At 32.8% G+C, this 25,307-nt stretch overlaps 1 protein-coding gene across 5 annotated transcripts in view; it reads left to right on the plus strand.

Annotated features, from left to right (window-relative positions):
* PDS5B (PDS5 cohesin associated factor B) overlaps window positions 1-25,307 on the plus strand; it is a 195,244-nt gene that overhangs the window by 104,902 nt on the left and 65,035 nt on the right. For all 5 annotated transcript variants that reach the window (XM_030308934.2, XM_030308936.2, XM_030308939.2 and 2 more), the window contains exons 11-18: window positions 1,025-1,170; window positions 3,018-3,169; window positions 4,382-4,495; window positions 11,143-11,224; window positions 14,206-14,254; window positions 16,439-16,578; window positions 17,884-17,999; window positions 23,078-23,183. In XM_030308934.2, the coding sequence (XP_030164794.1) occupies window positions 1,025-1,170; window positions 3,018-3,169; window positions 4,382-4,495; window positions 11,143-11,224; window positions 14,206-14,254; window positions 16,439-16,578; window positions 17,884-17,999; window positions 23,078-23,183 (905 nt within the window). The remainder of the gene's footprint in view (window positions 1-1,024; window positions 1,171-3,017; window positions 3,170-4,381; window positions 4,496-11,142; window positions 11,225-14,205; window positions 14,255-16,438; window positions 16,579-17,883; window positions 18,000-23,077; window positions 23,184-25,307) is intronic.

The raw sequence follows: 25,307 nt of genomic DNA on the forward strand, positions 1-25,307 counted from the left end.
CTGGGCGCCCCTTTATTTATTTATTTATTTATTTATTTATTTATTTATTTATTTACCTACCCACCTACCTATCTATTTATTTATTTTTAAGCAACGTATTGTCTTTCTCATTTTTGGAAATAGTTCCTTTTAGGGAATGCTTAAGGTGAAATTGCTTAAGACCAGGGTAGTGGTTTTATAGGTGTTTGCAGTGTAATTATTTGCTAAACTATCAATTTATAGGGAAGTAAATCCATTTATAGTCATAAGCACTATTTGCTGCGTATAGCCATGGCTATGTGTATTACTCCAAATCCAAGCAATGAAATTTTAGCTTGCTGGTCTTATAAGAAAAAGCTGAATAATGTTTGGGGTTTTTTGCCCAGTTGTAGTATCTCTTTCTTAAGCCTCATGTAGCATTACTGAAGAGTGTTAATTTTTTCTTTCAGCTTTCTCAGTGCCAGATCTGAACTGCAATGTTTTTGACTTTAAGATCTTCCTCCAGCCACTCCTAATTGTTAAATGTTTAATTTCTTCTGTGTTCCTTTTGGCTTTTCTTAGTTCAGTCAGATGAACTTGCCTTGTGGTATTTCCTATAATCCTGTTTCTTGGTGACTGGTGTCTTAATTTTGTTCTTTTAGAAACCTTAGGTTTTCCATAGTTAAGGGATAGAAACGTGAATACTCTAGCCTTTTCCTAGTAGGTCCATTTGACTTGAATATTTTAAACATTGAAACAAAAAACAAGTGAGATATTTAAAGTTATTATACTTCTTACTTCATTTATATGGTTTAATTAATGAGGTTAGGAATTCCTTAATACACTACCCTGTTCCCCTGCTGCTCAACCCTACTTGGTTGCATGTAAACTACTCTATTTTGACTGAAGGACTGACCTTCATTTCTACTCCCCTCCCTCCACTACTCTTAATTTTCTTGAAACATTGAACCCTCTACTTAGGTTTTGCTTTTGTTGTTTTATACAACTTTTAAAAATATTTTAATTGTTAAAGTTCCATTTTAATCAATAAAATTTTATCTTTCAGAGTATCTTAAAGTGAGGTCACATGACCCTGAGGAAGCTATTAGACATGATGTTATCGTGTCTATAGTTACAGCTGCTAAAAAGGATATTCTTCTGGTCAACGATCACTTACTTAACTTTGTGAGAGAAAGAACATTAGACAAACGGGTGAGTAGGAATAATAATTAGTAGTAGGCTTTCACTTTGAATACTTGAAGTTTAATAGTATTTCATTTGAAAATACAGAGATTTAAATGTAATTAACCCTTTTTGAGGGGGTCATTTTAATATTTATGAGGTTTTATTTTTTGTTACATTAAATTTTGTTAGTTTTTTAAGTTGAGATTATTTATTCTCATCCTAAAAGTGAGATGGCTCTAAATGGTAGTCAGGTGTTTAGCCTGGACACTAGTTTTAATCAGTGACTTGTAAAGGGCCTTAATAACTGACACAGCTTTCTTATATTGTTGGCTCTCTTTTCTTTTTCCTTTCCTATTGGTATCAGTTAATAGTTCTTTAGCTGGTGGTATTATAATTTCTGTGGAATAGAAAATAACACGTTTTCAACTTGGTAAAGCTATACCTAGTAGAGCAGCATGCTTCTAGCTTATCTTCTGTGATCCTAAACCCTTTCTTCTTGAGTGAGCACCTACTAGCTCCACTCAGCAATCATTGGCTTCTTTAGGTAAATACTTTACATCATTTTAATAGTCGCTGATACGGTTGATTTTGCCATCTTCACTTAATAATGCTCACTTTGATAATGCTGGTTGTGGGTGAAGTACAGATGGTCAGGAATTGCATGGTTTTCCCTCCAAATCTATAGATATTTGGAACAACTTATTTTAACTAATAAATTTAGACTTTTCTTTATTGAATATTTCATAGGGGTATTAATGAAAAGGCCAAAAGGTGTAAAGAAGGAAAAGGAGATTTGCATCATGGTAGGCTAACTGCCTTCTAAGTATTCAAGTAGTCTTTCTCTTAGACTTGGAATTTAAACTAAGTGTCTATGTGTTGTTGGGATCACATATATGCACATAATTTTTGATAATCATGTTGTATTCATCGTAGGGCTATTTGGTTCAGTCATATAAATATTAATTGGATACCAAAAAGTAATTGAATATATTTATGTTCTTGGTAGTATTAGAATATACTCTGTCTTTTAAATTCTCCTTAAAGCAGCAGTTTGGGGCATTAGAGTTAAGATAGAGAATTAGGAGGTTTCTACAGATAAATTGAATTCCCACTTTATGAGTAAGTCTTTTGATGTATATTGGTGGATGGATGAGATAAACCAAGGGAAGAATATCACTATGAATGACGGACTGCAAAGGAGAAAAAAATGGATGATCTGATCTGTGCAGTTTCATGAAGTTCTAAACATTACTGACATCCTGATTGTAGTGCTGTGTTTGTGTAAAATTAAAGGATAAACTCATTCCAAGATAAGCAGTATTAGATATACTATAGCAAATAAATACTTAAAAAAATAGTTGAATACATTCCTTTTACACCTGAACTTGATTCTCAAATACACAAAATGAACCAAGTGGCTTCATATTTAGCATTTGATAAAACCAGCATCATGTACCTTTAATTGAAGTATGATTAATATATACCATAAACTGGAAAAAGTGTATAAGGGATAGGTCACAATTAATTCAGTCTTTGCCTTTTAAAATTTGGTAACACGTTTTCTCTCACCAATTGTAAGTGACTTTATGTAGATTGTGATTAACTTTTATTTTTTAGGTGTAGGCAGTGGGTTTAAGATATTAAAACATTAAAATTCTTTATACATGTTGATATCTCTGTACTTTTCATAGTAGATATATTAAAATGATAGTTGTGTTTTTTTCATAGTCATTATAAATCGATATCCAGTATCTGAGGATTGATGAAAATGTATTGTGTAAAGTAACTAACTTAAAAATAAGAAAACAGACTTTCCTGAAGTATAATGGGAGCATTTTTAAATTATAAGAAAACATTTTTGTTTTTACTTTAAGTGGAGGGTACGCAAAGAAGCCATGATGGGACTTGCCCAAATTTATAAGAAGTATGCTTTACAGTCAGCAGCTGGAAAAGATGCTGCAAAACAGATTTCATGGATCAAAGACAAACTGCTACATATATATTATCAAAATAGTATTGATGATCGGTAAGTTAACGACACTGGGTAAAATATCTGGTGTTTGTGTTGTATTTAACTGTTGTTGAAACGCTGTTTTAGGCAAACTGTTTTCTTTATAACTTGAAACTCTCTTCTCAGTTTTTACTGCAAATTAAAGATAGTGACTAGTTTTCCTCCCACCAAAGCCATAAATGAAGCAGTAAGGTACATATGACTTTAGGGATGGATACAGCTTTTATGTTCATTTTTGTATACTGTTTTTGAAGAGTAATACTTAAAAGTAGAAATGTGTGTAATTTAAATTTTATTTCATAAGTAATTTTTCAAATAACATTTTTTTCAAATAAATGAAAATAAACCCTTTGGATTATAGATAGTTTTAATAAAAAGTTTGTACTCAAGCCTAAAAAGACAGGTTATAATTTAATATGAAACACATTATCTGAATATAATCTTTGTATTTTTCTATTGCAGCATAAAGTTAGATCTTGTTTGGATCCTAAGCATTTAGTAGTTAATAGATCTGTGATTCCTGCTTGCAGTCTGAATTGATTTCACTTGATTGAATTTATTTTAAATTGCTAGATCCAGATGGTAGTGCCTATAACAGATCAGAATGAGAAAAATAAGAACCAGTGGGCCATCTTACAATTTTATGAGTTACAGGAACTAGAAACTGGGTGTCTTATGTTAACATTATCAAAGAAACTTCGTAGTTATTATTTTTATAAAGTTGAAGTTTTTAGACGTTTTGAGTGTGCAGCATCATTGTCTGGAGATTTGCATTATTATGAGTTGCTGGTTCTTTTTTTTTTTGTACTTTTAACCAGGTCTTTTTTTCATGATGATTACTGCAAAAACTCAGAAGAAGAATCTTAACAATTTCTTTATAATTTTAACTTAGAGGTGCTTAGAATTTGCCACTTGGAAGGACGTGGCGTGTTTTTTTTTTTTTTTAACGTTTTATTATTCAGATAAGGAAATTGAATCCCTGCTACACATTCACTGTCATGCAGAGGTAGTTATCTTAGCTGGGTATAGGGATGTTGCTAGCACATCCAGCTAAATTGTTTTTTGGCCCCTCTTCTTAACAGAAGGAAATCTTTGATTTGGAAATCTCATCTTCATTTTGAAAGCAGAAACTTCTTTTACACATATTCTTTATATGTTTTGGAATTTTATATACAAATTCAATACATTAAGAAAAGTCATTACAGTACCTTCTCTTTGTTTTTGTAGATTGCTTGTTGAACGGATCTTTGCTCAATACATGGTTCCCCACAATTTGGAAACTACAGAACGGATGAAATGCTTATATTACTTATATGCCACACTGGATTTAAATGCTGTGAAGTATGTTTCAAATGTCAAATTTTGTTCTTATCCTCTTTTGCATTGTATTTTATGGGGGAAAATCGCAACTGTATTTTTAAATGTTAACAATTTATGTAATAAAAATACTGTTTAATTAGTCAGACACAATAAAATATTTGGTTCTCTTTTCAGAAGGTACTGCTGTCAATATGAGATTAACAAGGATTTTTGTAAGCAATTTAAAAATAGAGCTGACTGGCATGGAATCTTTCAGGATTTGATTCCCACCACCCCCCCTCACACCCCCCATCCCCCGCCCAGACATTTATATTGTTGTTTCAAGAAGGATGGATGTACCTTTTTTATTTTTTTCCTTAAGGCATTAAGAAGGTCCATACTGAGAAAATCCTACCACCTTATTTTGACCTGATACTAATTTGAATTTTGCAGTGGGGCAGTAGGGAACATATTTTTGTGCTGCATAGCCTCAACATAGTGTTATAGTTTGGCATATGGGTAAGCACAAATACATTTTTATGACCTTTTTCATTCAGAAAATACTTTGGAGTGCCTTTGTAGGGAGTTGAAATTTTGGACATGGAAGAGACATTGCTAATTGAATCACACTGAGGGTTAGGAAATTGAGGCCTTGAGATTGATTTGCTTGAGGCTTTAGAAAATGTAGATCCTTTGCATTCCAGCAAATGTAGTTACAAGTATAGGGGATTAAATGTTTAGAAATTGGAAGTCTAAGGAGCTGTATAAATTTTCACTTTTACCTCTGCTTAATGGGGCTTTTGACTTCATTTCCTCCATGGAAATTATTATATGTGCTATTTATGTCTTTCATAGAAACGTTGAGGAAAAGGTTGTAGACGGGGGAAATTTAATTTCTTAATACCTCCTGTATTTCAGGCAGAAGAGTATTATCAGTGGCTGTTTTTGTGCTATAACAGCAGAATTGAGTAGTTTCAACATAGATTGGCCCACAAAACTTAAATATTAAATAAAATATTTATTATCTGGCCTTCTGTAGAAAAGCTTGCCAGCGCCTCATGTAAATGATATTTTTCCTGTTTTTCACATGAGGAACTGAATCCCAGAGAGGTCAGTTAACTTGCACAAAATCACACAAGTGGTAAGAGACAAAGTCAGGATTTGAACTCTGTTCTGCCTGGTTCCAAAGTTCATTCTTTTTCCACTGCAAACAGTCAAATATTTACTACCATATTTTGTTGATTTTGAAACCTAAAATTGTCATATGCTAACATTTTTAGACTCAGAGTTTATCCTCTTCTTCATGGTGCAATTGAAGGTTTCTTTGAATGAATGAATGACATAAGATATGTATCTTATATCCTATTTGAAACAACCTATGGAAATCACAGTCTGGACTTCTTGACTCAGCTCACCTGTCATTCATGAGTAAAAATGAAAACACTTTCAAACAAAAAATGAGAGTTCTCCACTCATAGATCCAACATGAAATTACTAAAGAATAATAATTTCTTTTGGTAAAAAGGACATTAAATCTAGAAGGAAGGATTAGGATGTAAGAAGCAACAAAATTTTCAAACACTTGTGCAGATCTAAATAATGCCTATAAATTAGTCATAATAATAATAACAAAGTTTTCTTGACAAGGGAAGGAGGTGTAGATTAAAGAGTAAGTTGGCATCAGGGTGTCTGTGTTGCTTAGTCGGTTAAGTGTCCAGCTTCAGCTCACGTCGTGACCTCGTGGTTCCTGAGTTTGAGCCCCGCATTGGGCTCTCTGCTGTCAGCACAGAGCCTGCTTCAGATCCTCTGTCCCCCTCTGTCTCTGCCTCTCCCCTGCTTGCACTGTCTCTCAAAAAAAGATAAACATTAAAAGAAAAAAACAAAAAAAACTTTAAAAAGTAAGTTAGCATCTAGGCTGATATTTAGCCAGCACACACTTCTTGAATAGCATGTCAGCTCTCTCGAGAGTCCCCGGGATCCTCCCTCCGCCTGACTCTCTCCTGTGCCTGGGCACAGCAGAAGGACTGCCTGCTGTTCTGATTGGTTGGTCCTGTGCGTTTGTAAAAAATTTTGAATACTAGGTGGACACTATCCGATAACAGCATGTAGGATGGTAGATAAAATGTTCTACAGTTCTTTTATCACAGAAGAATGAGGACAGACATGTTGATTAATTAAGCTGTGAATTAAGTGTGCGAATTAAAAATTTGAGTTGCCCTAAAAGAATAGAATTAGAACGTATGGCTTCCAAACCCAGAAGGAGCGAGACGGAACTAGTGAAAATTTTAATATGAGAAATGTAAAAAATTAAGAAAAATAATTGTAAATAGAAAACACTAAATAAATAGCAGTTATAAAGCTATATGTATCCAATATTATTTGTCACTTAAATAACAACAATGGTTGATTGAATTAAAAAGTAAAAATGCTGGAGCACCTGGGTGGATCTCAAGGTTTGTGATTTTGAGCCCAGCATCAGGTTCTGTGCTGTCAGTGGTCGATGGAGCCCACTTTGTATCCTCTGCCTCCCTTTCTCTGCCCCTCCCCCGGTTGCTGTCTTGCACACATTCTCACTCACTTTCTCTCAAAAATAAACATTTTTTTTTAAAAAGTAAAACTGCCAATCATAAAAGATACACTGAAAAATAATGCCATGGCAAAGTCTAAAGTAAATTCCAGTGTGTGGACCAATTGATTCTACAAAAATCGTGAGTGAATAGTTAAGTATTTTAACTTAAAACAGATATTTGTAATATTTTTATTTTTAAAAAAAGTTTATTTTAAAGACAGCGAGCAGGGGAGGTGCAGACAGAGGGAGGAAGAGAGAGAGAATCCCAAGCAGGCTCCATACTGTTAGTGCAGAGCCCAACAGGGGGGCTTAAACCCATGACTCATGAGATCATGACCTGAGTTGAAACCAAGAGATGGACACTTAGCCGACTGAGCCATCCAGGTGCCTTTATAATACTTCTAACATAATTTTTTATTTTAACCAACATTTTGGAATTAACTAACTGTAAATCGAATACTTAACATTTTGTAACTTCTACTTTTTGTGATTTCTCCAAAAGTCGTTACATTTATTGTTATGAAATATTCAATGCACACCAAGAAATTGCATTTGGTTTCAAAACAGTAATAAATATATCTGTGAATCCACATCCATCTTGTGAACTCTTCTCTTTTTCGTCCTCCTGTCTTTCACCTAAGGATACTACTAGCCTTAATTATGTATTTTTCATTTCCTTTTAAAAAATAGTCTTATACATATATGTCTTACACACATATGTCTCTCTCTATATGTCTATATCTATGTCTCTGTCTCTGTATGTCTCTATATATATGTCTCCTTATGTCTCTCTATATGTCTCTATATATGTCTCTCTATATATGTATGTCTCTATATGTCTATATATATGTATATATATCTATATGTGTCTATATATATGTATGTATGTCTATCCCTTAATAATATTACTTATTTTTGCTTGTTTTTGAACTTTACAAAAGTGGAACAATTGTGGATATAGTCTTCTCTAACTAACCACCCCCCCCCCCCATTTTATTGTGTTCCTAAGATTCATCCAAAATATGTATAGCTTGTTGGTCATTCAATTTCACTGTGGTATTGAATTACATTATGTCATGATGTCATAATTTTATTCTGTTATCTTGTCATTGGAAATTTGAGTCCGTAGAAAGAATGGACATTTGTCTTTCCACTTTTTTTTTTTTTTTTAAACTAATGCAGATAGTACCACTATGAACAGTTTTCAATTGAGAATACACATGCATAGGTTTCTTTAAGGTATGGTTATAAATGTTTCTCAGATTTGGCTACATGTTGGAATTACTTGAAGAAGGTTTAAACAATACGGACACCTAAATCTCACCTTAAGAGATGGTCATTTAATTTGAAGTGTAGTCTGGGCATTGGGGTTTTTAGAAAAGTGTTTCTGTAGATTTTAATGGGCAACCAAGGTTTAGAATCACTGATGTATAGCTAGGAGTAGAATTGATGAGTATACACATTTTCAGTATTGTAAACTGGTGTCAGATTATTTTCCAATATGATTATGCTAATTTGTATTCCCATCAGTGGCTTGTAATTTTTTGCATCTTCCTAAACATTATTAGCCATCTTATTTTTTGCAAATCTTTTGAGTCTCAAATTTTATCTTTTTTTTTTTTCATTTTCCTGAACAGTAATAATCACTTGCTGAAAGAGCCTATATTTTTTTCTATGATCATGTTCTTCTGGGGAAGACAAAGTACTTAATATGTTTTAAATTTTTGATGTATATCAGTTTTGGGTAAGCCCCTACGTTAACTAAATATCTTCACTAATGAAAAAGAGAACAGGGAGGCTTGAGTGCTCTCTAATCCTGGTGTGTGTTGCCACCTCCCCCACGTTTCCTAGAACAACTGTTAATAACAAAAGTTAGTGGTAGTTTCAGGTGTCCTGGTTGTGATCTCTTTGGTTAGGTTGGCTCTCCTCTCGACCCGTTTTTGTACGGCTTCATCTGGTGGGTAATTCGCCAACTGGGAGCAGAATGTTGGAAGGGAGGTTCTCTTCAATATTTGCACAGGTTTCTGACTGCAACCCAATGGTGGCTGTCTTTTCTTCGAGTTAGTGCAAAACCCTAGTGAGGGGACTCGACAGATGACAACTGTAAGACTATCTATGCTTTAAGCAAATTTTTCACATTTATGTAGTGACAGAGCTGGAATTCAGGCTCATATGAAATGATACGAGTCTTTATAATAATGTTTCTATTTTTTTTTCTTTTTAAGGACTGTTGAGAAGGGCAAACACAAACATAAATTTGTCTTTGCTGCTTAAGATAATTTTATTAAAGTACTTCAGAGGATGGTTTCCCTAAAAATATATTACAATATAAATTCTTAGTGGTGGTCACTTTTTGATTTAAGCTATAGCCGTAATAGTTTAGAAGGAGATTTAGAATTACTTGAGATTTCATATTTAAAGTAACAAATAACTATAATAGGTAAAATAGTTTCTGTTTTAGTTTAAGTGAAGACAGGTTACAAAATCTAGGCCTGTCAGAAGTTGTAAGTAATAATATAGTGTTAGCAAGTGAGAGACCATTCATTGACTTTGGAGTTCAGGAATAATTTCACAGATGACTGCTCTGTTTCTTTGAAAATTAACTCTTAGCTGTTAGACTTTTACAGCCCTCTGTATACTGGTCATTTTTCTTTTCATATTTACATTCTTAAAACATGCCAATTAAACTTTTAATTGAAATTTAATAACTTGAAAATAGTATAGTTATTTTAAATTTAACTTCTAAGATACAATGTCCCCAGTACTGTTGGTTTGCCAGTACCATTTTGAGGTGATGACTGTAAAGGAATTTAAGTGTCCACATTTAAACTATTTTACTTCCATAAAGGTATCCAAAGGTATTCTTAAAACATAGTGTTAAGGAGGAGAATGAAAATTTTTAACAATCGTCTGTCAAAAGAGAAAGGGTGGTTTTATATGCTTCTGTACTGTATTTCTTTTTATGGCAATGCTTCATATGAATGATACTGGAGGGTAATAGATCTATAGAAAATTGGAAACAAAATAATGGAAAGTATTTGGTTTTGGAAAATTCTCTTTTCATATATTAAAATATATGTGGTTTTGAATTCTGTAACTTAATATTTCAATAACATTAGCTGTTCTCTTAGGATTTATGCATATTTTCTTGAGTATGTGTATAGTTTCATTTTAGATTTAAGTTTCTGCCTGAAAACAATAAAAGTATTAAGAGGACATCAAAAATTTTGCCATATAAAAATAGTATTCAAATAATATGTAAATACATGTATGTATGTAATGATACATATTTATATAACAAACATTTATATATAACATGTAGATACATGTACATGAAATTATATAGTATACATATTTTTACTTATAATATATGGAATATGTTATAGTTGTATATAACATATAAATACCTGGTTTATATAATTTATATAAACATGTTATTTAATTAACTCTGTATACTTCATTCAGACTGTAAACCTCAGTGAGTCCTTAAAAATCTAAACACATAAATTGTACCTCTAAACTGTGAGAATTTGAGGATTAAATAAAACAAGTGAGAAATTGTCATTTTTTAATTTACATCAGTTCGGTTACATATTTTAATCTTATTTAATGACTGTTTACTTATATATAGGTATATATATTTTTTATAATACATAAACGTAATCTATAAAGTAACATTGTAAATATTTCTGTTGTAGGAAAAAGTATCCCTCCTTCTCTCAGTATTCGCTCTTTTCTGTCTTTGATTCCTTTTTATCCTGCCTACTGTAGGACCTTACTCCATCACGCATTCCTTTATTTCTAAAGGTTATAATCTCAGTAGGTAATTCTTCTACCCTAGTTTACAGACATGTTGTAGTTAATAATAGTTCTTCCCTATTTTTGTACAAACCAAAAAACAACCATTTTCTTTTAATACAAATATTGCTTCCAATGTTCGTGTCTTTTATGTAGGACTCTTCTTTCTCCCCATACATCATCAGTTGCTTAGTCCTGTGAAATTTACCTCGTCTCTCATTTTTTTGTTAATATTTGAACTTGAAAAGCAATATATTTGGAATATTCCAGTAGGATTTTTATTCTGTTTTGTTATTTAAATTGATGTGTTTGTGTTTTTCAGAGCATTGAACGAGATGTGGAAATGTCAAAATCTGCTCCGACATCAAGTAAAGGATTTGCTTGACTTAATTAAGCAACCCAAAGTAAGTTAAATTTAACGAAAAGTTTTTCTTGGACAAGTTTTGTAAAACACCTATATTTTAGTTACTCTTCACCGTTGCTACAGTGTGTTGAAATACCTATTTCTGTATGGAACCATTCTACTCGAGAAGCTATGATCTCTAATTTAGAACACTGAAAAAAAATTTATTTTTATTTTTATTTTTTTTTGAGAAAGTGAAATTTCATGAGCAGGGGAGGGGCAGAGGGAAAGGGGGGAGAGAGACTCTTAAGCAGGCTCCATGCCCAGTGCAAAGCCCCAGCACAATATCTGATGTGGGGCTTGATTTCACCACTGTGAGATCATCACCTGAGCCACCCAGGTGCCCCAGAACACAGAAATTTTTAAGAAATCGATTGCGTAAAACATTTAAAATTTACATTTACTATATTTGTAAAAGATGACACCTAACAGGAAAGAGAATGTACTTCTTTGTACTCAGAATGAAAGTTCTTTTATAGTTTAAAAAAAAAACAAAACAATAACTGTCATTGAAAACATAGAAAATAGAGTAAAACTGCACTCTGTCTTGCCACACTAAAATGTTCCCATCATCTTTGAGTAGTCTTGTGGTTTTAGAAAATTTTAGTATCATACAATTTTAGTTAAGTATCTTTATATTTTTACTTAAAATATCACGGTAGTTTTAATGTACTGCTTGATTTTCATAATTATAATTGTGGTATTCACTCAGTTGATGTATTTTATTTTTTGAAATTTTACAGTGATTCTAGTTTTTCCCCCCCCTTGAATATTTTTTGAGAATGTTGTATATAGGCCTGTAAAAGGTATAATTCATTGAAAAAGCAGTACGTGTGGTCATTTTAAATGACACACATAAGTGACAATATGCTGTTATGTTTTATTTCCTTTCAGTCTATAGTGGAATGCCTCACCACCATCCCCCCCAAAAAACTTCCACAAAACAAAACATATACTGCGTGGTCATAGAACAGAGGTCAATAGAGAGGAGTTGTTTCATGTTAGGGCTAACAGTAATCTCTTTGCTTCTGGTTTATTGAACATAACATAATCTCTTTGATTATTGAGTATATTGAACCTGCTAGAATTACTTTTTTCTTATTATAAATGACTTAAAACTAATATTAGTGTGATTCTGTATTTCAGTACTTTCTCTGCCAACTAGCAAAATTGGAAAATTCCATTTAAGTTAGTATGCTTCAGCCAGTAAACGTGTGTTTCAGTTAATGTTAGTGTATTTAAGTTAATAAGCTCTGGATAATGTTCTCCTATTTGCTGTTTAGAGCTGTATTAATTTACTTCCTTTTGGTCAAAGTTGCATGGTTAACCAAAAATATGAGATGTTTTCATGTGCATGTAAATAAAATTATTCCTGATTTTAGGCATTATTGAAGTCATAATAGCCAAGTAGTATATTAAGTGTGCAGGTCATATGTTGAACAGCATGATGTATGAGACTAATAAAAAAAAATAACTTTGTTCTTGACTTTCACTGTCCTTTTAAAATTTATTTAGTGGGACCTTCTTTTCCCTTGCCGGTTGATAACAAGTTGGGAGGGTCTTATAATTTCATTCTCATATGAAGTAACAAAATATAGTCTCAATTCAGTTAAAATGTTTTAATGTCTTCTACCTAGTGGAATTTTCCTTTAACTTGTCTTAAAATAATTACTGAGTTATCCAGGTTAAAGAGGAAATTCTCATTAATGTGTCAGGTTGAAGAAGAAACCAAATGGAAGATAGTACCTCACTTTATACTGAGAATTATAGTAGACATTATAGAGTTAAGGGTAGAAAAAATTCAAAGCTATATTTAATTTTTGGGTGTTTATATTCCTCTTTTACTAGGAAGACTCTTAGTAATCAGTATGTTTTTTTGCATTTTTCCTTGTTCAGTCTGATAAAGGTAGCTTTTATTCCTATTTAGTTCAGCAGTATAGCCCTTCTTCTCTATTTAACTAAATATGCTCAGTGTCACACAAAGGGACATAATTTCTAGTGTTGTACTTTTGTTGATACTCTTTCCTTTTCATGTGGATCAACTTCTTGAAAGCCCAGCAACACCTGCTTCCCCCAAATTAAACAATAGAATCTTTTGATTCTGGACAGATTTATTCAAATACTTTAAATTCCAAATATTTGGGAATTAACTCTTGAATTCTGTGTTTTGTATCTTACTTTCTCTTAGCAAGCTCCTTCTAACTAGGGATGATTTTTGTATTTTATTTTTTGCCTTCACTCCAGTATTTTTCTGGTTCAGTATATTATACAGAGTTGCTGAATGACACCTTAAAAAAAAAAACAACACTAACTTGATGCATTGAATAACTAGCACCTTTAGAAACATTTTTTACACATACGACTTTACAGACTGTATTACATGAAGCACAATATGGTGACACGTTGATTTACTGAAATAATGTTCATACAGCAAATAAACAGCACTCTTGGAAGAATCTTTTGTACATGTCAGTGGCGTTTTTGTAATGGTCTATATCTAGTTCTTCCCCATAAGCTGCATGACTATACCTTACAGTCCTCTGGCTTAAAAATTTTAGGAAGGCCTTAAGTCAACCGGCATTATATCCTTATCAACTTTTTGTTTGAGATAAGCTTAAAAACTTGAAAACCAGGTTATTTTATTCCTTTTCTAATCTAAGTTGCCCTGTTCTTTCACTACTAAAGAAAGCAAAATCTCTCCCTGTTTCTAAAGGTTGGTACAACAGTCTTTTGTTTGTTTGTTTGTTTGTTTGTTTGTTTGGAGGCTGACCAAACAGGGTGAGGGAAGAGATGGTGACAACAGAGCATTCACTTCCACTTTCATCCACTTTGTGGAGTTTGAACCTAGTTCAAGAAGGAGCTCACAGTGGTGGTGGTCAGGGTGTGGGCCTGGAACATTAGTAGGTTATTCTCTAATTTTCTGAAGGGTATGATGAAGATTATTAGGAAATACTAATTTTGCGTTTTTTGTGTGATTTACAGACAGATGCCAGTGTCAAGGCCATATTTTCAAAAGTGATGGTTATTACAAGTAAGTTATTTCAGATATTATATGTAAAATTGAAGGTTTAATTGAAATATTTGTTTTTGATAATTTGTTTTCATGGAGTTCCACTTTAGGCTCTGATAATACAGGAAAAGAGTCAAGTGTTTTTGATTGTTGTTTAACAGACAACTCAGCTTCAGCTTTTCTTGTTCTCTGATTCTCATTTATTTTGCTACACAGAATTTTTCTTTTTCTTTTGTGTGTTGGAATGAACAAATGCTGGAGAAAGGATTTATTATATAAATATGTTTTGGGGAATTCATTCAAATTATTGCATAACCTTGCTGTGAAAACTGAATCTTTTCCTTGGTGTTGCTTGCTTTAATGTGAATCTGTCTGAAGCTAATTTCATTCTGAGCCAAAATTTAGAGGAAAGGGTATACCTAATAACCACAAAAGAGCTTCTTTGGGGGAAAAAAAAGTACTGGTTTGCTTTTTTGCTTTCAGTGATTTCAAATAAAATGTTACTACACTTGACAGTAAATACAAAAGGATTGTGTGGCACATCTCCTTTGTTCAGTGCAAGGATAGGGCAGTGTAGCTGTTTCTGTATGGCAGTTGCTTTTCCACCCGCCTCAGAGATCACTGTGTAGCGTAGCACACGGACAGACTGAAAATCAGGTAATGCTTCTGCTGAGTTTCCACTTGGTAGTAGTGAACAGACTTATCTTAGATGGATTTCAGAGATGTTAACAAATATTTCAAGCTGTGTGTGGAAGTAATGCTCAGGTTCTGAAGAGAATAGTAACCTAATTAACTGAATTTTAGACTAAGTGATAGGATTTTTGGCATGAGTACGGGTTTAAGACCAAAGTATCTTTTAGTTTGGGGCAGTTAAACATAAATTAGTTTTCAGTCTCTTTGGATAACCTTAAAGCAAGTGATTTTCTGGTATTGGTTTTTAATAACTATTTCCTCAGTAGTTTGGCTGTGGCGCTATCTCTTAAAAGGAGATATCTCCTATATTTTTTCTATATTTTACCCCTGTTTTCCCAAATTCTGTTCTGAGGAATGCTGGTATCTTGAAGGTGTTAATAGTACTGTTAGAAAAAAGGGTTCCATGGTCAAGTATGTTTGTAGAATGTTGAAATACAGGTTTTTTGTTTCCTCCCTCTTTTCTAGCTCTGTCTCCTCCTCCCCCATTTCCCATTTCCCTCTTACCTCATTCTCATTCTTTTTGTTTCTTAAATGGTAGATTTTATTGTAGCCTTTAATACGATACTTACACATTATGGAGGGGCTGTAAAGTTATATTGTCCAAAATTATTTGAAGACACTACAGTAGATTTTTTTTGTATTATAGAAACATGAAAAAGTCAGATAGTCAAGTATTAATAATTAATTAATATAAAAGTATTAATAGTCAAGATTAATAGATCCTCATTGATCTAGCCAAGACTTGAAATGGAATTTCAAAGTTGTATATGAACTTAAAGACTGCATTCATGTTTTAAGATTTAGTTGAGTTTCTACAACTTTTATTACAGTCCGTGGTTCTGTATTATAATTTCTGTTTTTAGAAGTATCCTAGTCTGGTCCTCTGTAACATTTGTGAATAATTAAAAAAAAATAGACACTAGGATTAGCATTTTACTAGCTTTCATAAGTGTTTTAATACATGGAAAAGTTAGGAGAGTAGTATAAAAATCATCTTTGATTCTATCAGGACTCATCCTTTCTCATGCAATCATAACATCCAGCAGCAATACCTGAAACTGTTACTCAGTGTGTGTCATCGACAGATGGCCATGTGTATATGAACCGGATGGTTTTAACAGTAACTCAGTATAGGAGAATAGTTTCTTAAAGGTGAAACTTACTGATCTCTTTCTGTGAGTTACAAGAGAACAGTATACACAACAAACTCGAGACAGTAATAAATTGGTATCTTCAGGTGGACATGTAATGCCCTTAAATATTATAAGGGGTATTTAGAGTCAGTTCAGTCTTTCCCTACCAAGATGTTTCTTCATAGTGTTCTTGTTTCCTGTTTCTAGAAAGCAGAATTTAGGGAAAATTGACTACTGAGGTTGATCCACAATTTCTAATTAAACTAAACAGAATTTGTAAATTAGGATTATTAAAGTAATAAGAATGAAGAATGTTGATCTTCTGTTATTTTGAGAAATTTCTGAAATAGCATTTTAATTGGATTTTAATTGATTGAAGGAAATTTGCCAGATCCTGGTAAGGCTCAGGATTTCATGAAGAAGTTCACACAGGTGTTGGAAGATGATGAGAAAATAAGAAAACAGCTGGAAGTACTTGTTAGTCCAACATGCTCCTGCAAGCAGGCTGAAGGCTGTGTGGTAAGGGAAGACGATTAGAAGAGCTAATGTTTCAAGAAACCCTCACATCTTTTTTTGACCCTTTTTATAAAATAATTTATATTTGTTGGGTAAAATTTAGAAAATATCACAGAAATGACAATACAGATAAACTGTAACCCCCGTGTAGAGACAATTGCTGTTAATACTGTAGGATGTATCTTCCAAAATAAGATATTATCTGTACAGCTTTGTGCATTTTACTTTTTTTTTATTAGTTTTTTACAGCATTAATAGCAACATAGCATACCATTGAATTGAACAATCCACTTATGTTACACATTGAGATTTTTTTCCCCAGTTTTTGTTTAAAGAACACTTTAATATCTTTATAGCTAAATCATTTTACACAGCCTTGATTATTTCTTTAGGATAGATTCAGTGTTGGATTCTGTCATTGTTGGAAAGAAGCAAAACTCAAAACATAATTATTTTGGTGGGATTTGTAGTCGTGGTTCTTGGTCATTTGACCATTTTTTTTCTCCTTGGGCATGTTAGCCATTTATGTTTTTTTGTGTATTGTATGTTTTTAATCTTTGCCTATGGAATGACATTTATCTTTGTCCTATTGATTTGTTAATCATATATGTTAATTAAGCTGCAAATAATTATCTGTCATTTATAGTCTACCCTTCCGTTTTGATTTTGATGTTCTTTATATACCATAGTTTTATTTTTATCTAGCTAAGTCTATCAGCAGACTCTTTAAGGTTTTTGCCTTTTGTGTCCTGCTTTCAAAACCCCATTCTATCGCAAGTCAATGAAAATATTTACTGATGTAAGGATTTCTCAGTCTGTTGCCAGTGCATCTTCCGAGAGGTTTTTAATAAAGAGAAAACGATGATTCTTGTCTCCACCCCAGATTGACTAATCTCCTCAGTGAGGTCCAAGAATCTATAGTTTTAACAAGCTTCCTTGATTATATTACTCTCTGAAGTATTTATCTCCACTGACCCTTGGTTTTATTCTTTTGTACTTGTTCTATCTTTTTGGAATGTTTTTGGTATAGAGTATGAGATAGGGATCTGTCTCTTTATTCTGTATGTCTGTTCAGTTATTTCAAAACAGTATATTGAATAATCCATCTTTTTCCTGTTAGTTGAAATGTTACCTCTCTCATATGCAAAATTCTTAGTTTTGTTTGCTCAATTCATGCAATTCCTGTTGATTTTCTTATTCCAATACCAGTATTGCATGATTTTAATTACTTTAGGTCCTAAACATTTTAATGTGATGTATTTATTTAAACAAATTTTTGTAATATTTAAAAAAAAATCTACCTTACAGCGTGAAATAACTAAGAAGCTGGGCAACCCCAAACAGCCTACAAATCCTTTCCTGGAAATGATCAAGTTTCTCTTGGAGAGGATAGCACCTGTGCACATAGATACTGAATCTATCAGGTATTTGTATATAAAAATACTAAATTTTCGTTACTATTCATTCATTCATACTTCAGTCAGTTGCTTTTGAGTACCTGCTATACACAAGGCACTTAACTGTGTAGATTTTTTGTATATGTAAAATGGCTATATACGAATCTATATATGTCTGTACATCTGTCTGTTCATATATATGTGTGTGTAATGTATGTGTACACACTGATCTGTACATATCTGTGTATATTTATCTTGTTATTTATTTTAATGTTAAATATTACTTCCATTTAGATGAGAAAATGTCATTTTAAGCCTAGTTTCTGTTACCAGTATACCAGGAATTACTCTTTTTAGGTAGCTTGAATAGGATAAGTAATGCAGACAACTTGTAATTATGCCCTCAGGAAAAGAAAACTAGGTGAATATGTTGTAAAGCAGTATATGACGCATTTTCACAGATATTTGAGAATGCAAAGTGTTATTTTTAAAACAATACTCACTTCCGCTTATATATCACCTAACTGTGACATCTTGGAAAATACTTTTCTTTTTATGACTGTATTCCCTTAGGTAAAATGTTTTGTTTTGTTTTTTTTAAACATTTTCCTAAAATGTTTCAACTGATTGAGAAAAGAAAGCACTTATAGAATGTGTGTGTGTGTGTGTGTGTGTGTGTGTGTGTATGTGTGTATATACACACACATACACGCATACATACATTCATTACATTCTGATTTACTGGTCATCAGTAAATGAGATATATTACAATCTACACTAAATAATACCATCCTGTACTCAGTGAACCCTTTTGGGGGATTTTTTTGTTTGTTTGTTTGGGAGGGTAGAAGGTGTAGCTTTTGGACTGTGATCCCCTGCAAAGTAGGGAGACACCACTTTGGATACCCTGTAGTCACTTTGGATTCCTCTTGCATCAGTTTTCGTTTGAAGAAGGGTTTCTATGGTTTTAAAACAAAAAAATCAGACCCCTCTATATTAGTACTGAATCAGACTGAAACTCCTTATTTAAGTAAATAATCTCATGCTTTCTATACTCAAGGCAATGCTAGTTACATACTAGCAAACCATACTTTTTGTTTTTCATTAACCCTCTGTTTGGTAATGGAATAAAGAGTTTTAGCTGAGAGATTATATTATAGTTTCATAAAATTAATGCAGACAGTGTTCAGAAGACTCAAGGATTTCTCTAAGAGAGTAGTATTTGACCTAAGAGGAAGAATGTGTAAGATTATGTTTTTATGGAGGTGGGAGAAAGAATATTCTAGGCACTGAGCTAGCTGGATAGGAAAAAAAAAAAAAAAAAAAAAAAAAAAGGATATTTAGGAAATGATTGCCATCCATTTAAACTATAGTGTGGAAAGGTATAGAAATATGAGATAATGCTAAAAAGAGTTGGGATCAGATTGTGGAAAGCATTTAAGGTATAACTTTAGAGCTTTTACTTTAGTCTGTTGAGAACAGTGGATGATTAATGATGGGTAGGAGGAAGGAAGTAGAAGGGATAGACTGTAAAGTGTTATAAATTTTGGATGCTGGTAGTGGAATGGAAAGGAAAGATTATATTTGGGGAAGGTTTTAAAAGAATGGGTCATCTTACTGGAGATGGGAATAAAGTTGAGGAGTCAAGTCTAAGAACTCAAGTTCCAATGAAGCGCATAGTAATAACTTTGAAAAGAATTAAGGGAGCTCATGTGCTTCTTACTTGGACATGACCAAAAAGTTCTTTAAAAATCAAGGAAAATTGGGGCGCCTGGGTGGCGCAGTCGGTTAAGCGTCCGACTTCAGCCAGGTCACGATCTCGCGGTCCGTGAGTTCGAGCCCCGCGTCAGGCTCCGGGCTGATGGCTCGGAGCCTGGAGCCTGTTTCCGATTCTGTGTCTCCCTCTCACTCTGCCCCTCCCCCGTTCATGCTCTGTCTCTCTCTGTCCCAAAAATAAATAAACATTGAAAAAAAAAAAAAAATTTTAAAAAAATCAAGGAAAATTGAGCTTAATGTGAAACTGTGATAATGGATTCTTTCCCTGGGCAAGAGATTGTATAGAAAGAAGTAAAAAGATAAAAAGATCATGGACAGAACCTTGGAATTTTGTTTAACAGTAGAAAAATTACAGGAATGTAAGAACACCAGGTTTTTGTAGTGTTTTGAAAGATAAGTGCGAGAAAGTTTTCACAAATAATGTGTACCATGAACATTCTGACTGAGAATCAAAATAGGTCTTTGGCTTTATTGTCAATAGGTCATAGTGATACAGAAAATATATCAAAACATAAATAACAGTAACAGGTAGTAGCAGTTAGTCCTTATAAAGTGCCTGGGATGATTCTAAATGTTTATCTCTTTTGCTCATTTACTTCTTAACCATATGAGACAAGAAATGTTATCATTTCCAATTTATAGATAAGGAACAGTGAGTTACACAGATGTTGAATAATTTCCCCACTGCTAGGAAGTGGCGAATGACATTGTAACCCAGGAAGTTTGGTTCCAGAGCCCTCTTGGTTAACCATCACACTATATATGTCTCAGATTCCACTCTTAGTCCCCACCAGTAGTCAGTGAGTGTCCAATTCACCTAACTCTTCCTGCTAGAGTGGCTATTAACCTTTTTAGTCCTTGCCATTTTACAGGTGAATGATGATCTTCTTTTTTAAAAACAATGTGTCACTAATAAAGTTGAACATTTTTCCCCCCATATATTTCTTGGTTTAATTGCTTTTTAAAATACTTTTCTATGAGAGACTTGGAGAAGTTGTCTTTTGCTTATTGGTTGTAAGAATCCTTTATAAAATAAGGCCATTAACTTAGTTCTATTGCCTTTCAAATTTGTATAAATTATATATAATTAAATCTGTCATTTGTTTCCTTTATGGTTTTTCTGCCTTTGGTATCATATTAGGTGGTTATGTTTTTTCTGTTTAAATCTTTAATTGGTCTGGAATTCATTTTAGTATAATGTGGAAATAGATATCCATCCTTTAAATGCTAGCTGTATCAATTCCATTTATTGGAAGATTCTTCCCTTCCCAATTTTGATTTGCAATGTTTCCTTATTATAGCATAAATTTTTGTATGATTTGGATTCTTAATGAATTTTCAATTTGGTTCCTTTGTCTTCTGAAGGTTTAATGATACTTTTTATCTTGTTGAGAAAATTCTTTCATCCTCCCCCCACTAAAATTAATTGGCTGTTCCCAAACCTTAATTGATTTTTCCAGTTGAGCCATAGAATGAATCTGTTGAATCTTCTTTACCAAGTTGTGTTGCCCTGATACATTTGTAGATTTAGTGAAAAATGCCATTTGTATAATATTGTGTTCCCATTTTATAAAAAGACTTGTTTTGGTTTATTCAAATCCCTGTGCTCCCTTCATATAGTTTTAGAGTTTACACATAGATTCTGTGCATTTATAACTTTTTATTTTATGTATTTTGACTTGTCGTTGTGAATAGATTTTCCCCATCTGTATTTTATAGGTGGCTTTGGCTGATAGAGAAAAGCACTGTTGATTTTTTTGTGTTTTGTTAGTGTCACGTCACTGAACTCTCAGTATTTTTTAATAGTTTTTCAGTTGATTCTCTTTGGTTTTCCAAAGAGGTTGATGCTTTTTCTCACAGATTTTTATATGACTGGCTCTTGTTCTTTGGTTCTTAGCTCAGAAATGCCTTTCCTGACTATGCTGGGTAACGAACTTCACTTCTTGTCTTTGCCTTCTTTCTAATCTTTGTTGTTCCCTGATTATATTTTCTCTGTATTTGTTTACTTATTTTTGGCCTTCCTTCACTAGACTGAGAGCTTCATGCCCTTAATCATGGAAGAAAATAATGAATTTGATTTTGGATAGGTGGTATTTTTCATTCCTGTGGGATGTCTAGGTAAAAACCCTTGAGGCCCCTGAGATAATTTTATTCGGGATAGTTGGAGCTATGAGACACAGTTAATCAATAGATTAGCCACTAAGAGGTGATAAATTTTAAGGAGACCCTGAAGGGGGACAGATAAATTTGACTCGTAGCTTGAACTTAAATTTGAGTACATAATATTTTTATAGAAATATAGAGCTACTAAGCATTTTAAGGAACATTGAATAGTTGAATTTTCCTGCTTTTGATACATACTATGTCTCTACACTTAGTGTATGTTATTTGGTTTTTATAAAAAGAATGCCTGAAAGTGTGAGTGATTATTTTAGATAATTGACATTGCATTATAAATGTTTATTTTAAAATAACAAACTTGTTTTTAGGGGCGCCTGGGTGGCTCAGTCGATTAAGCATCCAACTTTGTCTCAGGTCATGGTCTCGCAGTTTGTGGGTTTAAGCCCTGCGTCGGTCTCTGTGCTGACAGCCTAGAGCCTGGAGCCTGCTTCAAATTCTGTGTCTCTTCCTCTCTCTGCCCCTCCCATGCTCATGCTCTATCTCTCACTGTCTCTCAATAATAAATAAACGTTTAAAAAAAAATTTAAAAAAAAATAGCAAACTTGTTTTTAGAAGAAAATTCAAAGCATTTTGTTTCCTTTTTAATCTGTTTTAATTTCTAATGAAGTTTTATTATAAGTCTATTATCTAGGTATTTTTACACCTTTCAGGAACAGGCCTGTGTGTTTCTGGCTCTTAACAACAGTACTGACACATAGTAATATTTGGCAAGTGCTTTTGGCAATATTTTGGCAAGTAATATTTGAAAGTGCTTAATGTTGCCGTTTATCCTTTATTTCAATATACATTGTGGGACTTCTGGAGCAATAATGAATTTTAGATAATTAGAAGACATCTGTTTATGTGTTTAGGCATAGATTTTCCATGGAAAATGCAAGAATAAAAATATAGATAGCGTTAATAAACAGCAAATCAGATAACATTTGGACTTCATTTGAATGGACAGGGGAAAATACTGTTTTGAAAACAAGTGCCTCAAAATACCTATTACAGTTTTTTTGTTTTGCAGTAATGTTTGGGAAACAACTGTATCAGATTTTTATGTGTTTGGATATGGTCTATATAGAAAATATTCAGGATTATTTTTCTTAGACATTGCTACTAAAGGCCACTTGAAAATATGACCGTCTTTTTCCCTCATACTTTAGTGCTCTTATTAAGCAAGTGAACAAATCAATAGATGGAACAGCAGATGATGAAGACGAGGGTGTTCCAACTGATCAGGCCATCAGGGCAGGTCTTGAACTGCTTAAGGTAAGTATGCATATGGTGAAATGAAGAGCCTAATCAGGTGACTGCTAATATGTATAGTATATGTTTTGTGTGCTTCAGACTTGCTTCTTAAGTTTATAGAACCTGAAGTAAAATTTTCTCAATCATTTTAGGTCATGTAGAAATGCCTCATTTCCTCTAACATGTAAGCTAAATATTTTAAGGTTTAAATTGTATAATATAGCCTAGTATTATTACACTAAAATAGTGCATTATACTTAGAAGTTGTCATCAGGAAGCAAAGATGGAGCCAAGTTCTTCCTAAAACTTCATTTTACCTTTTATTTTGTTAGTTAAAATAAGCTACTGCCTTGTACTTATTACAAAAATACCAGTTAATTGTTGACAACTTAGAAAGTATAAAATTATAAAGAAGAAAACTTTCATAAGCCTATCATACATAAACATTTCTTTTGTTTCCCTTTTAATCTTGAAAACAATGCACACTTTATATAGTTGAGATTAGACTGAGTGTATAGTTTTATATCTTGACTATTTTCCCTCATTAAATTACAAGCATTTTTTCAGTGGTTTTTAAGATAGTGTTTTTAAGAGTGCCAAAAAACATATCTGATTTATGGCTGTTATTTATTTGATTGATGCGTTTGGGTAAGTTCATTGCCTCCGCTTCCTTATCTGTAATGGAGATAATGATAGCACTTATCTCACAGAACACTAAATTAAACCATGTACGTAAGTTTCTTAGCACAGTGTCTGGCTCATATTAAGAAACATTATTTTTTTTGAAATGGTGATTAGTTCACTTTTGCGGTGTCATAGTATTCCCAGCTGTTTCTCTGGATATTTAGATTTTTCTAATTTTATTCTTATAATCACTGCAAAGATAAATATGTCTAAGATCTCTTGCAAATGCCTTTTTTTAAAAAAATCCTGAAATGTAAAGAGAATGATCAGTTTCAAAAATTTTTTATGTATATATTTAGTCGAATTCCTTCACAGAAAAATCATACTCCTATATAATTCCATCAGCAGTGAAGGAAGGTGCCTAACTTATCTTCACAAACATGGAATATTGTAAATTTTAAAGAGATTTGCTAATTTGATAAGTGAAAATAATGTTTTAATTTGTGTAATTATTGCAGCGAGGTATAACTTCCATATGTTAATCATTAGTGTTTTCCTTATGGTGAATTCATTATTTTTTATCCTGTGTTCATTTTCTACTGACATCTCAATTTTTTGTTCTTTTTAAACTGATGTGAGTTTTTTATTTCCTTTGCTTTTTTAGAAATAAAAAAATAAAATGTAATCTATTATATGTAAGTTATAAGGTCTGGTAATGAAGTGAATACAGTGAAAAGTAAATAGGATGCTAACTCAAATAGAGTATTAACAATTCTGTTGAGGGGCACCTGGGTGGCTCAGTTGGTTAAGTGTCCAGCTCTTGATTTCAGCTCAGGTCATGATCTCACAGGTCCGTGGGATCAAGCCCCACATCAGGTTCTGCACTGCGGGCTCTGCGCTGACAGCACAGAGCCTGCTTGGGATTCTGTCTCTCCCTGTCTCTCTACCCCTTCCCTGCTCACTCGTGCACACACAAACACTCTCAAAATAAATAAACATTAAAAAATAAAAAATACTGTTGCATTTCCCTGAGTAGTTTTTTCCCTGATTCACATCCCCCAGATATAATTGTTCTGAATTTGAGGTCATTATTCATTATTCATTCTCATACTGTCTTTATAGTTTTATCATCTCTATTTACGTATCTCTAACATCACTTATTTTGCTTGTTTCTGTATCTTACAAACACGGCATTATGCTTAATATATTTTTCTATGACTTGCTTGATTTTACTTTCCACATTTGATTCTACTTGTTTATTTTAAGCTTGAAAATCCTGTCTTGTTCAGAAAATTTTTATTCTGTTCTTTAATCTGAAATATAAACATCTGAAATTTATTTTGAAAGTGTGTATTGGAGGGAAAGATCTAATTGGATTTTCTCCCAATAGCTATGCAGTTTTATCAGGACTGTTTATTAAAAATCCCATTCATTTTCGTTCTCTGTTGCCTCTGTAGAATCTAAGTTCTTATATATGCTAGGAATAATTATTGCTTTATGTTTTCTGTTTTGTTTCTTCTA

This window comes from Lynx canadensis, chromosome A1 (genome assembly GCF_007474595.2).
Source record: "Lynx canadensis isolate LIC74 chromosome A1, mLynCan4.pri.v2, whole genome shotgun sequence".
Taxonomy (NCBI): domain Eukaryota; kingdom Metazoa; phylum Chordata; class Mammalia; order Carnivora; family Felidae; genus Lynx; species Lynx canadensis.